Source organism: Sinocyclocheilus rhinocerous, unplaced genomic scaffold, assembly GCF_001515625.1.
Source record: "Sinocyclocheilus rhinocerous isolate Xijiao unplaced genomic scaffold, SAMN03320098_v1.1 scaffold603, whole genome shotgun sequence".
Classification (NCBI taxonomy): domain Eukaryota; kingdom Metazoa; phylum Chordata; class Actinopteri; order Cypriniformes; family Cyprinidae; genus Sinocyclocheilus; species Sinocyclocheilus rhinocerous.
This window is the reverse complement of record NW_015656630.1, coordinates 1,129,562-1,144,795: the sequence shown is the minus strand read 5'-3', so window position 1 is coordinate 1,144,795 and position 15,234 is coordinate 1,129,562. Positions and strand designations below refer to the sequence as shown.

The window sequence follows — 15,234 nt, the reverse complement described above, 5'->3', positions numbered from 1 at the left end:
GCTTGACATGCAAGGGCAGGCTCCGCCTCCCTCAGAGGGGCTGTGGTCAGCCGAGCGCAGAACCCCTTGGAATTCTGGGAGAGAAATGCTGAATCACTGTTGGAGCAGACAGGAGACATGCAGTATGCTGGCGCAGAGATGTGGCTCCGAACACACATGTGCTGGAATGATTTTACTATCATTAAAAAAACTATAGACAAAACCTCCCACTCAGTTAGTGCAATCAAGAAAGGAATTACCATAAAAAGCCAGTAGACACATTTATGATGCTGAACTGAAACAACAACAACGCAAACACACGCTAAATAATCATAACTTAACATACGTTTTTATTATTTTATTTTTATTTTATTTATGAAAATATAAGTATTAGATGAAAAATGAAAATGTATCTAATTTAACTAATTGCTTTTGGTATTTTTATCTATATACAGTGTCTGAGACCACATTGAGACCACTATTTAAAACCTGAAAATGTTTAGTATCTTAAGTTATTTAAAACAAAGAAAGTTACCTGATGAAGAAATATTTCTAATCAATATTGTTTAAGAATATAATGTAAAAGTACACGTTCTACTGCAGATTTGTAATTTGCAAATTTTTTTTATTTCTTAAAATGTAAATATTAGATGAAAAATGAAAATTTGAAATGTTGCCTTGCTAAATGAAATAAAATTTTTAAATTGAAGTATTAAAGTTACTAAAACAAAAAATGAAATAAAATAAAATTAATACTAAATAGAAATATAAAAAAAAAAACAGGAACTAATAAAAAAGCACATAACAAAATTACTAAAACATAAACTAAAATTGAAATTAAAACTGAAAGTATAGAAATTAAATCCAATTTAAAATATTAATAAATGCTAAAATAATAAAACAACACTGAAATATAAAATCAAAATCAACCCTATGATTAACTCATGCTTTTAATTGTAATTAATTTTAAAAGCCCGGGAGATACATTTATGGTGCAGAACTGAAACAACAACAACACCACAAGTACATATAAAATTATCATATTTAGTTATAATTATCATATATAACATATTTTAAGTTTAAGTACAATTTGTTTAAATAACGTTTAACATAATTTTACCGTAAATGTTTTATTATTTTATTTCATTTTATTATTTTCTTTCTCCATGTTTAACACATGCTTTTATTTATTGGAATTTCAAAATACGATTTGAAATATAAGGTTTGTGCTGAACCAATTATTGCAAGAATTAAGGAGACATAACACACACAGTTTCACCCAATCTCATGTTAATCTTGAGTACCTATAGAGTAGTATTGCATTTTTCATATCTCCAAAAAGTATTTAGTTTTATTATATTTATAAAAGAAAGATACCGCTTTCCGGTTCTCTCAGGAAACAGCCGAGCTCCTGGAGGCGCGCCGTGGGCGGAGCTAAAGATTGACGAATACTTGAGCTCCGACTGCAAACAAAACACAGACATTTGATGCAGTTTCACTTACCGTCTGCAGTTCTGAATCATGACCGGGATCTTTTATAGCTCGACCGCTCCATCCTTCAGTATCAAACGATGTGCAAATCCAGCGTCGAACTGGGCCTTGTTTATAAAACGTTCGTCAACAAGCACGCTTGTGAAACTGCATTGCTGCTCCGGAAAAACAAACTGCATCCACTGTTTACATAATGTTGGGTTCTTTAGGAAGCTGAACAAAGTTATCTTTCCCTTACAACCAAAAACACACTTCTTTGGAGACATTCTTCCCGAGCGAGTCCCGTGCAGCGCTGCTGAATGAAGCGCGTTGATGGGCGCGCTCTTGCTCGCTCTGGTCGATGTGTGCGCGGACGCGCTCTTTCGGGAGAAATGCCCATATAAGGAGTTCCACCCTCGTTTACATCATGAAGAGCCACGATCGAAAAAAACTCTCAGAAACTTGTACTAACCCGGAAGTGAGATTTTTAGCACAGAAATACTCATAGGACGTCATACGTCCAAATAGTTTTTTGAAATTTTGTCCATGCTTGGCATGAGAATCCAACACTCTAACAGTGTAAACAACTCTGAATGCATGAAACAGCATTGTACCCCCCCCCCTTTAAAAGAGGCTGCCGTCCTGAGAACAGACAGGCGGAGACAAACAGTTACTGCTGTGAACCTATCATCAAGTAAACCTGAAAGCAAAGCCGAAACCCTGTCTCCTATTTGAACCTGTGGTAGAGCGAAACAAGAACTGAATACAAACGCTTCGAGATTTTCTTTTTCTACCTGTTAAATTTCAAATGCCTCCCTGGGCAATGGCATTTGCTGGTACATCAGTAAGGGAAAGACAGGAAAGAAAAAAAAAGAAAAGTGAAATAAGGAATAAAGGACACCAGCAAAGTTCTATTACAGTGGTGAATTCACTCGTGACAGGCTCTCCTGGTGACACTATAGCTCAACCGGGCTGAATGAATTGAAGAGAATTATGAGATATTCTAAACCTTTTGGCAAAACAAGTCAAATTCAATCAGGCAGATACAAGCACTCTTCATAGGGGGTGTAATAGGAAAAATCACTTAACATTTACTGTGTCATTCATGTGATGAACTACGTTTTCATGCCCCCATACAATGCTCAAAAGGTCAGTCATTTTTTATGATTTTGAAAGACGTCACTTATGCTCACCATATTATTAGATGAGATAATTTATTAGATCAAAATACAAACGATATCATGAAATATTATTACAATTTAAAATAACTGTTTTCTATTTTAATATGTTTAAAAAAAAATTTTAATTAAAATTTATTTGGTAAAGCTGAATTTTCAGCAGTCACATGATCCTTCAGAAATCATTCTAATATGCTGATTTCTTGCTAAAAAAACATTTCTTAATATTATCAACATCAATGCTAAAAACAGGTGTGCTGCTTAATATTTTTGTGGAAGCTGTGACCATTTTTTTCTGTATACCTTGATAAACATAAAATTCAAACAAACAGCATTTATTTGAAGTAGAAATCTTTTGAAACACTGAAAAAGACATTTAAGACGTAGGCTAATGTATAATCAAATGAATGTGTTTTTACAAAATAAAAATATGAAAATCTAATAAAATAATCTTACTGAACACAAACTTTTGAACAGTAGCATTTGACAAAATATAATGAATAAAATTAGATTTTTAAAACTCATTTGATAAAAGATTATTTATCAAAATATTACACATAATATTAATTGAAAATGTTTGTGACTTTAAATCATCTCACTACTGTTGCCATGTCTCTGGCTCCTGTTTGACTTCTGACATAAAAAAGTCAATTTATTAATAAATATTCCAAATAAGTCTTCTTTATTTTCCTTTCTCCTTTTTGAGCAAAACATGTTTATCTGAGAAAAGTGACATCATATACAGTTGCATAAAGCAATGGAAAAAGCAATGGATTCTGTAATATTTTGTGGACTTAGCTGGTTTCGCTAAAACGATCCATGCTGTCCTGATAATCAAAATTTCAAAAGATGCATGGTCAATAAATATCAAAATTTACTCAACATCCTCGTGTGAAGTTACCCAACCCTATCTGTATTTCCTGTTAGATATTCTGCTCGATTTTTGCTACTGTGTAAATAAGTTATGTTTAAATGCCTGACCTTGGGAAAAATATTATTTATGTAAGGCTGGTACACTATTTTATAAATATAATTCAAACTACAACTCAAGTATATTCATTTTTTTCTGAGTTCTAAAGCTCAAAAAGTACTGCATAACAGAAACATACTGTTCTTGTTCAAAACAGTAGAACAAGAGCAAGGCTGACTTCTTGTTCTCAAGAAAAATCTCTGAAAAGCACAGCAAATCATCTGCTACATTATGATAGTGTTTTATGCCTTGTGTTTAAAATCCTTGGTACTGACTTTCTTTAAAGTGCCTAAAAATCCATGTGTTGCATGTCTCAGAGTAGACCTTAGCCATGTTAAACTGTGATGCTTCTGGAAACAGTTTTACTGCCCTGTGAGGAGGGTCTCTAGGCACTAAATAACAGCAGGTGGGCTGTTCTCTTTTTCTCTCTGAGCACAGTTCATACAGACTTTAGTCTGCAATGTGCATCAAACCCACATCTCTCTAGCTCAATTGCTCAAGGGTCCAACATGACAGTTACATAAGTTTCTTCTAAATGATTACAAAGCATTCAAAACAGATATAGAAAGGATTTAGATTTGAATGAATGATCCATTGCTGTCCGTGGTGCTGAACTGGGTCAGACACATGCAATGGATTCACATTATCATCTTCATGATTGTCTCTGAGGACACAGGATGTAGAATGTGCCAACTGCTGATGTTGCTGGTGGCGGTCTTTCTTTGAATGCCTCTGTTCTTCCTTTATTTCCTGCTTCCTCTAAATGTCAGACAAACAAACACCCATCCGTTTTGCTATTGGTGTTAATTTCAATGGTCTCCCTGCATGTGTCTGTTTGCGTGACAGGCAGAGGTGTTTCCACATTTGTGCAGGACATGAACACACTGGCAGGGGGTGAGGACAGCAGTTCACTTGAGAAAAATCAAGGAGAAATTAAAAATCGCTCAAAGACTCAAAGAGAGAGAGAAAAAGCAGATACACCTTATATGGGAAGCACCACAGACACTGAAAGGCTTTGACAACTCTGCGGATGGACACTGACCCGATTTTAACCAGAGTTTAATCACACATAGCCCTGAGGCCGAGAGAAAATCAAGAGTGCACATAATTCCCCTAGAACACAAACAGAACAAGAATCAAACAGAATATTTCTCCAAAGATTTCTTAAAGCAATAGGTTACTCATAAATGAAAAACATCCACCTTTATGTTGCATCAAACCTATTTTTTGTTGAAAGCAAAAACAGGATTTTAAATAATATTCATGCTGTTCTTTTCTACACAATGAATATTTAAAATGACCAGGAACATTATGTTGCTTTTAATGTTTAAGAAATCTTCTGCTCTCGACATAAGAATGTAAGTTATAGTACTTTGAGACAATGTCAGGGTGAGTTAATGCTGACAGTTTTCCATGAATATGAATTTGAACCTCAAATCTCTCACTTAATCTAAACCTACAGCTAATGCCATGCCAGTCAAAGTCATTTACCAATCACTAATCTTCTCCAAAGTCTTGGCTTCAAGCCCACTAAAGTCTTTTTTTCTGACCTAAAGCAAAATTACAAGACCCTAATCACAGATCAGAAACACTCTGTCTGTCTCCACTCATTTTTATGGTCTCCTGTGGTTTACAATTCCATTTTCACCACACACATACATCAGTGCACACAAATGCGTGCTGACGGTAGCACTGACCACTGTAACGTCCATACTCATGTGGCACAGCAGGGCCTGCCAGGAATCTGACAGCAGGAGGACTTCACTTGGCACTCACCCCCTTTCTAGAAACACTATTACATAACCACACAGGGGACAGTGCAAGGGAGAGGGGCCAACGGACAGTGATACTCCAGAAGCCCTGGCTGCCATGTGCCTTCAACTGTCAGCTGTTGGAGTATTGCTGAAAGAAATAATTCAACCAAAATCTAGCTGAAAATATATTCACTCTCAGGGCATAGATATAAATGAGGAAACAGGGAACAGATTTGGAGAAATTTAACATTACATCACTTGCTCACCAATGGATCCTCTGTAGTGAATGGGTGCCGTCAGAATAAGAATCCAAATAGCTGATAAAAACATCACAATATTCCACAAGTATGCATACAACTCCAGCCAATAATCCAACTTGGTCTCATAAAAATACGTACCTCTGGGTACTTTTCTGCAACACCATTTTTACGTACCTTACTGCACGTTTCGCCGCAGTTTCAAAGAGAAATGTCCACTGAGTGGCGCTAAAACACGGGTTCAATACGTGATCTCTGGCACGTTTTAATTACGTTGATATAGGTGCTCTATAATATGACCGACACCAAACCCAACCCTACACCTACCCCATAGTGTTAACAAATGCAAAACTGATTTGTTGATGCAACCGTGCCATTTGAATTTCCTTATATGAAGATTTGAACTGTTTTGTCGAACTGTAGTTACAAGGGATTCAAACCGGAGCTCCTCACATCTCAAGTACTACCGAACAAACCAACCGTCTATGAAAACCCATAGATATGAAGCTGGATTTGTGCGATGCTAACATTCAAAAGCATATTCTTGAAGTAACTGTGAGAAAATTACGCTTTATTAATCGAAACTCTGTAAATTTGTGTGAAAAGGAATAAAAAGTGTCAGAGTTTTACTGCCTCTAGCCCTCTGATGCATCGTGGTCACTACAGTGGACAGCTATTTGGAAGCCATTTTGAACCATTTAAGATGTAGCATCATGTCCCAACCACCAAATGGCGAACCCCCAAAGTGTTGTCTACGATTCCATTTAATTGTTGTCTTTTTATCTTTTTATTTTTTGTTTTGAGATATTGCATAATATATTCAAAATGGCGGCAGGAAAACGGGGCTACAGTAGACGTCATGCACCAAAGGGTATAATTCTGCCTATGGGCCTATATATAGGTTGTGCCTTATTTTGTATGTTTTATTAAAATTATGATATAATTTACACTTGAATGGTTTTATTGAACAGAAATATTAAATAGTCTTCAGATTTTATCATTTATTTCAATGCTTACAGTCTATATTTATTTATTAGGTCATATAAAAGTGTAGGCATGTATACATGTATACTGTATGCAGATATATGTGTGCATGATTGTGTTTGAGTGTGTGATGGGAGGGTGTGTGTGCTTGTGTGTGTTTGTATTTGTGCTCACATGTGTATGAATAGCCCACACACCCCTGGCCCATAGACACACACTCTTACGTTTTGTTTGTTACACTTCACATTTCTGTGCCGTCATGACATAGCTTGTTGTTATTGAATGTTCTTATGTGTATTCATACCATTTTCACGTTGTAAATGTTTTATAAACATGTTTTTTCCAACCAAACAATAAGTTCTATAAAATCACTTTTTATACCCTTGATGCATGGTGTCCACTACAGTGGACAGATATGTAACATATCTCAAAATAAAATATTTTGAAAGAAAAAAAAAGTTATTGGCATGCTTTTTCACTTGTTTAAAAGTAAAAACAAACATGTAAAAAAAATATTACTTTGTGATTTAATAATTCATGCATCAGAGGGCTAGATACGGACAAGACATTTAGTGTTATTCCACACACACACACTGCCCCACACAGCCCCACACACCCCTGGCCCATAGACACACACTCTTACGTTTTGTTTGTTACACTTCACATTTCTGTGCCGTCATGACATAGCTTGTTGTTATTGAATGTTCTTATGTGTATTCATACCATTTTCACGTAGTAAATATTTTAAAGATGTGTTTTTTAAGACCACCCATTAAGTTCTATTGATTTACTTTTTATATGTTTGATTCATGGTGTCCACTACAGTGGACAGATATGCAACTCCCCCAAAATATAATATATTGACAAAAAAAAAATTTGGCATGATTTTTCACTTGTTTAAAAGTAAAAACAAACATGTAAAAAAAAATATTACTTTGTGATTTAATAATTCATGCATCAGAGGGCTAGTGTTAATTTCTTTTGGAAACTGCAGTGATATGCACTTATTGGTACGTATTTCGCGTCTCGCGAAAAAGTGCCCCCAGGTATGTTTTTGCCATGAGATCAGGTAGCAATAAGCAATTATCAACTTGTGACACGAAAAGCTGTGTGTTTATCCATAATCCACAATAAAAGCCCATCCCATGTTGTCCTCTCAAAATCCACAGACATATTTGTTTAGAACTGCATGTTTTCAGTTGTAAACGGTGCTTGACCTGTGCATATTTCTCTCCTGACTCAGATGTGATTACTTTTTCACTGGAGAAAGCAATATTATGGATAGAAGGACTCATATTTTAGCCAGAAGCAATGGTTTTGAAGTTAAAAACGTCTTAATAATGAATTTGTTTAGTAAAAATATGCAGGTTTTTATTTGATGTCAATTAGATGTGGATTGTTGTGATGCTTTTATCAGCTGTTTTGACTCATTCTGACGGCACCCATTTACTGCAGAGGATCCACTGGTGAGTATATGTAATGTTAATTTCTCCAAATCTGATTGGATGAACAAACTCATCTACATCTTGAATGGCCTGAAGATTAGTTCATTTTCAGCAAATTTAAATTTCTAGATGAACTATTCCTCAAATGTGAACTCGACATGGAAGTTTGACTAATAAAGCATGGCATCTGTTCTACATAACATAAATGGATAAGCAAAAGACATGGAGAGAAGAGTCTTTTTATACAGTCTCTTTCATACCCACCCTCTCATCAGAATGTGCTTCGTTATCATAAAAGACTGAGATTGTTACCAGTCATAAATCTTTTATGTCCGTGCTTCACATGCACGGGGTGATTACGCGGTGAATCTGCAAACGGGATTCTGGGAACATACGATTTTACTTTCGAATACACTTGTTTGGAGAACGAGTCTTTCAGTTTCTGTCGTTTCTCAGCTCTCTGCCCTTGTTATTTCACACGGCACACACCACTAAAGATCCGTGTGGCATTCCTTGCTGCTTTAATGCTTCTTTGGGTGTTAGTGACTGTGTTATTGATTGCGTGAGATGCCTGATTGGCCCTGGTAATGACAAGGGCTGAAAGACGAAGGAATAAATTCTCCTCCTTCACAGAAAATCCACTCAGGCGAGAGGCGAGAAGACAGAGGCAGTCGCCACGGCCATCGGGGGGGGGGAGACCACGCACAAAATCTGACAGCATTCATACTCAATCTAATGAGCCGTTGATGCCACCTCCATGTGCTCGAATTGCTTTGGAGGACTGTCTATCAGACATAGGCTGATATAAGACTGTCAGTGCGTCTTTGAAGCAGACAGGTCTGGCTCTTGCTCAATGCGAAAAAGCATGAGCGCTCTCCACGTTTATGTCCCTGCAGATGCACAAACTCTCAAGGGGTTCTGAATGCAGTCCCAGTCAACTTCATCAGCGGTGTGTGGAATAACCTCACAAACATACGTACACATATTGTCAAAGGCACTGAAAGAGATGAAATCTGTCTCTCCTCTGAATCCCTCAGTGTCACACATCACAAGTACAACCACAGTTGTACCACAGAGTGACATCATAGTTCAACAGTTGTTCACAAAAACACTTTTTTGACAGGATTATGTGTAAAAACACAATGCATTGTTAGGGGTCATTCAAGTGGGTAATTAGATTTAACATCAATTTAAAAACATCAAACACATCCATTTACAATTAAACAAAGGGTCTAATAAGGCTCAGGAGGGTGCTAGATTTTCACTGATATACACATCCAATTATGCCAAACTACAGTCAAAAGTCTTTGAAGCCCATACTGCTGAGAGCGATAAGCCGCTGTAAATTTTTCATGACATGGTCAAGGTGAAGTGAACTTAACACTACCAAAAGCTCAGACTTAAAAATGCTGAAACACAGAGTTTCTCCACAAAAACGAACTTGTGAGTGAAAAAAATATTGATATGGTTGCTGGAAGCCTCAATTTCGTTATGCATGAACATATTCAGTACTAAAATGTTGCATTTTAATTCAAACAAACTTTCAGCTGTTCATTAAATTGCATACTTTAAAAAAAAAAGGCTGACTTTTGCTGTTTGGTTGGAATGGTTACATAAAATGTTTGCCAAATTCAATACATTTTCTTGTTATTGCTATAAAGTAATCCTTCACTAAACACTATGATGTTGGTAAACAAGTCAATAAGTCAAAAGTGAGATAAATAGTTACACTTAAATGTGAACAGTTTACATTTAGCTCTTAAACCACACAGGCAAATATGTGTAGAGATAGAAGAGTAGAAGCGCGTTTTTTCACCATGTATAATTTACACCTAAGGCAGCATGTCAAAGGAGATTCTTGTCAAGTAAAGGGGAAACAAGTCGACTAATTACTTCATTCAGTACATTATTCATTATCTGTATCCCCATTCAACACCTGAGCCTAATGGCACGTAAAGCGCTACATCAATGAACAGCGCGCGAATGTCGTGCGCATAGTCCAGAAAGATAAATGAAAGCTCACCAGCATTTCTCAGTTTCCGATTCCTGAACACCGAAATTATGACTAACAGGTTACCCAGAATATCCACCACAGTGGTGAAGATCAGCACGCTGGCCAGCACCGCTATTGCCCAGGCGGGGCGCGCGCTCGAACCCAACGCGCGACCGACGTGCCCCAAATCTGTGCTGTTCGTCAGAAAAGCGATATTGTCTGGCATCCCGGACCAACTTGTTCTCTGAGGTTTGGTTTGTTAAAAGTTATTCACGCGACCTGTGGAAGTAAAGAGAAAAAACTTAAGAACGTACTGCGCATGTTAAACAAAAAGCATTTGTACTTGAACATATTGTATGATTTATTTCTATTTGTATTTTCCATACTTGTAAAAAGCGAGTCATTCCAGATGGCTTAAAGCAGAAGTTGTGAACAGTTGAGCCATAAATGTCTTTCGCCTCTGGTTGATCCACCCTCCTCTCAAGAAATACGAGATAGAGTCCGTCTCAACATCTTTTCAGCACCTCAAACTCTTTTCTGTCTTGCAGTTCAGTTGTTTGTCTAGCGCAAATGTTCAGCTTGCTTCCCCCTCACCTTAAAACTGCTAAGGAACTGGAGAGTCTTGGCGCCGTGTTGCCCCATGGCGACCGTAACTTTCGCTCCAAGTTATTTTTTAAAGCAGCTGCTCGGAATTGTAAATCCAGCGCGTGATCAGAGGGGAATCTGGCCAGATGATTGGCTCGCGCTCAGAGCTGAGAAAAATCACACACTGCGCAGCGCATCTTTTATTTGCGCGGGAGTTGTCATAACAACCCCTGTGCGCTTCTAACCTGAGGCACAAGGGTGGATGTGCTTACACCTCGTGTGTGTGTGTAATATATTTGTATAAAAGATGTGTTTTGTCAGGTAACCAAAATGTACTAAACGTGGTGACATCTAAAAGAAATTACGGTTTTTGAGGAAAACATTCCAGGATTTTTCTCCATAAAACATGAACACCTTGGATGACATGGGGGTAAGTAATTTGTTAGGACATTTTTATTCTTGAAGTGAACTAATCCTTTAGGGTCCGCATGCAGAGCTGATCCTCCCTATACACAAAATACGCAAGCTGCGTAGGGCCCCCGAAACACCAGGGGGCCCCCTTGCACTCAAAGATGATTTCATTTAAGTTTCGTTTTTGAATTTGGCCAGCGGTTATGAAAACATGAATGATAATTTCAAGTGAGTAATGCGGTGCGCTGTCATCCTTTCTACGTAACAATCAGTCAAATCATGTAATGTGAATGTCGTACAGTCTTGCTCGAGACTAAAAAAACTAGTTGAAAGCGTACCGAGCTGCAGAAGAGACACTGTTTCTGAAGCGCTTTCCGCGAGCGTGATTCAAGACGGAGTGAAACACGGACAAATGCGTTTCATTCATTCGTTCATAACCACTCATAACCCCCCCCCAACGCCGACACAGTATTGCGTAGGGCCCCCAGAAGTCTAGGATCGGCACTGTCCGCATGAAATCAATATTTACAATATTGTAAGGTGAACAATTAGTTAATCCACTATAAAAAATAGTATAATTGGTAATAGATTGGTAATCTTAATCAAAATATGATCATTTGCTTCCACTCTGGAATGGCATTCCTTCTCTGATGACATCAGTTTGACTGATTGGGAGTTGGCTTGAGCAAAATATGCTTAACCACGCCCCTCCAACCGTTAGTTTGCTGCAAGTGAGAGGTGGAGAGGAGGAGCAAAATAAAACCACACCCTTTATTCAATATTTCCGTTTCAGTTGGAAATACGTCACCATACTGAAATAAAGTCGGCAGCAACTTCTGGTTCATGTGGACTTTAAATGGATATGCCTTAAAGTATAGCCTATGAGGTCAAGGTGCTAATTATTATTATTATTATTTTATTTATTTATTTATTTTACATCACAAAGGACATTAAAACAAAATTGACCCCCAAATAAGTCACACTCAGAGCTGCAAATAGTACTCAGTTACTGATTCTATATTACTTGACAAAAATTGTAGTTAGTAACCCATTACATTACACATTTTAGGTAATATAATCAGACTACTTTCTGATTACTTTTAGATTACTTTTGACTTTTAAATAGGCAATATTAGGTAAAAGAGGTTCAGATGACAGAAAAGTTTAGGAATGTCTGCATTACATGTACTGTAAATAAGAAATAATGTGAATTTGTGCATTTTAATCTGTTAATTTAAAGACAAAAGCCTTCCAAAGATATAGTAACACATGGTTAAATAATCCACTGAAAGATAATTCAAATGAAAATTAATGTGTTCATCAGTAGTTGATGCAATGTTGAAACACTTCTTAAACCTGAAATGATTTTTGTAAATTCTGTGGTCAAATGCTGTGTACCACCTGACTAGTGACTGGTTTTTGTGTGAACGTCCACAAAACTGGAAGACTTTCTGAGTGTAGGCCTATACTGTATAATTGTTAGGCTATTTAAAAAAAAGGAACATTTAAAAGATGAAAGAGAGGAATTAGAGAGAATCAATAAATTATGAATAATTTATTGTTATTGCATGAATGATATGTAATCATGTAATCAATAAAAATGTAATTGTAGTCTGATTACGAGAATTTTTAAATGTACTTATTTAATCTAATACAAGTACATAATTTTTTGAATCTGATTACGTAATCCAGATTACATGTAATCAATTACTACCCAGCTCTGGTCATACTATTGCATGAATGGGTAAAACATGTATTTATTAATAGGGTAGATGGAAAAATACCATGTCAAAATAGCATATCTCTAAAACTACTATTATTGATTATCTAATCAATAAATTCAGTTCATCTGAATGAAGAAAAAAAAAACCTCTTGAACTGAGTATTGTTGACTGAATGTTGTCTGCTAAAATGTACACTCTATGACAACATATTTTAAAAGGAATAGCACTAAAAAAGTTTACAACAATACAACAATACAACAATGATTACTAGTCAGAAAACTGAACAAAACTGAAATCACAGCTCGCGGTTTTTATTTTTTTACCTGTAGTCAATTATATGGGGGTTAAAGTTACTTTTGTAACTATAGCAACGGTAGGGCAGATGCATTTTCTTTCAGCATCATCATTAGTTGGTTGAAAGCAAAAATGTTGCATACATGTTGATGGAAGTATCACAGGGGGAAAAAGCTTACTGAATTATAATATTTAAGAAAGAGGTGCATAATAATGTTAAATAAATTATACAAATCAATTCATGTTGTAATGAATGACACACTCACAAATGCATTGTTTGTTCTATGTGAATAGTTCAGTTGGGTAATGAATAATAGTGATTTTATATTATTTCTATTCTATGCCCAAAAACCAGAGGCCGTTTTATACTCTTTTTACTTTTGTGCTACTTTACTTGTGAAGTCATTTTGTATTTCATTGACTTGTGAAGACAACGTCAGGTATAATTTTACTCTTAAGTGAAGAAGTCAACTGAGGAGCAGTTGACAAATACATAATACTTGTGAGGTAGACTGCCACATAAGAGGGAACATCACCATAGAGTCATAACATGAATCATAAAAATCAAGAATCAATTTTCAAGAATCCTCCCACCACCTCAGTTCTTACCTCACCCACAAAAGGCTGTGTGCCCAAGAGTGCCACAGGGATGACTTATTTTTATTAAAATTTTATTATTTTTATCAATTTCATAAAAATTGTCAGCTCATAAAAGTTGAAGGTGACCAAAAAAAAAACTAAATAGTCTTCATGGAACACACTGAATTGTGACACAACTTAGCCACCAATGAATAGAGACGTCAAAGGTTGTATATATACCAAGATGGTTCATTAATATTACTATGAGAGAAAGTGCAACATGCAATAAGTCCTGCATTCTAAAAGTCGGAAACTCCAGTTTCCACAGAAACAGTCAGAATCCCGAGATGCGCACTTGGGACATATGCATTGGCTGGACCAAACTAAAATATATGCAGTTCATGTGAGATTTTGTTACAGATTTAAAATATTCTACTTAAATGTGTGTTTAAGTAGAAGTATATAAGTAAATTGTTGGTCTTGCATGTCCAAAATAGCTTCCTGGAGTTATTGCAAATATGGCCGCTAAGTGAAGTGACTTTCCTTGAAAGGGACTTTGAGGATGTCCACAGAATTGGTGATTTCTGGCAATGGAAGAAACACAGTCAAATCACCCTACTGGAAGAATATTGGAACTACACAGTTGTGAAGGTAAATAGCATGTTTCAACATTGACAGCTATTCAAAAATTAACCATGTTTTCTGACTAAACAAATTGCAAGTACTTCATTATATTATCCCAGGTGAAAAAACACAATGTACTTAAAGTGCTCTATTTTCGCACACTAACTTTGTACTTAATATACTAAAAATTACTCTTTAGTACTTCTTAAGATAAACTTAAGATCACCTAAGTGTACTCAACTATTTTGGGACACCATGAATATGAACTAAAATATGCTTTTAACATAATATCTTTGTATTTAAAAAATTTATTTAGTTACCACTTGTAATACACTTGACTGTACTAGTGTATGAAAGATGTTTAAAGTGTACTTCAAGTGGTAACTAAATACATTTTTTATAGTATGTTAAAAGCACATTTTAGTTCATATTCATGGTGTCCCAAAATTGCACAGTTGAGTACACTTAGATGATCTTAAGTTTATCTTAAGAAGTACTAAAGAGTACTTTTTAGTATATTAAGTACAAAATTAGTGTGCGAAAATAGAGCACTTTATTGTGTTTTTTCACCTGGGATAGTAGATGTTGTACCAGTGACAAATGTTTTTAAGTCTCTTGAAAGTGTGAAACTTTTCCCTTTTAACAGTGATCAGTCACGTGACAAATGCTCCGTAAGCAAATTTGCAGGCTCCAGCTTCTCAACTTCCAGAGGTCCTGCACCAGCCAAGCAGCTGCCATTTGTGACATTTTTGGGTCAAATCATACTTGTTTAATTATTAGCTGTTCATTATAGATAATCATCATAAAATATCACTGACAGGCATGACAGTCTGACACAGCAAAATAATGTTATTTCCCTCTGTCCCTCTTCAACCCTACAGAGTTCAGTAATACTGGACGGAAGCATGTGTAATTACTCTGCATTGATCTAAGCCTTCTCACCCATGGACACTCGGGTCTGTTGAAAATATCCTCAGGGTATTTTTC

At 36.2% G+C, this 15,234-nt stretch overlaps 1 protein-coding gene across 1 annotated transcript in view; it reads right to left on the bottom strand.

Annotated features, from left to right (window-relative positions):
- Positions 1-10,465, bottom strand: part of mtnr1bb (melatonin receptor 1Bb) — a 40,731-nt gene extending 30,266 nt beyond the window's left edge. Inside the window, exons 1-2 of the mRNA XM_016528414.1 lie at positions 10,417-10,465; positions 10,061-10,309 (exon numbers count right to left, since the gene is read on the bottom strand). Of these exons, the coding sequence (XP_016383900.1) occupies positions 10,061-10,256 (196 nt within the window). The 5' untranslated portion in view covers positions 10,257-10,309; positions 10,417-10,465. The remainder of the gene's footprint in view (positions 1-10,060; positions 10,310-10,416) is intronic.
- Between the last annotated feature and the right edge of the window lie 4,769 nt (positions 10,466-15,234).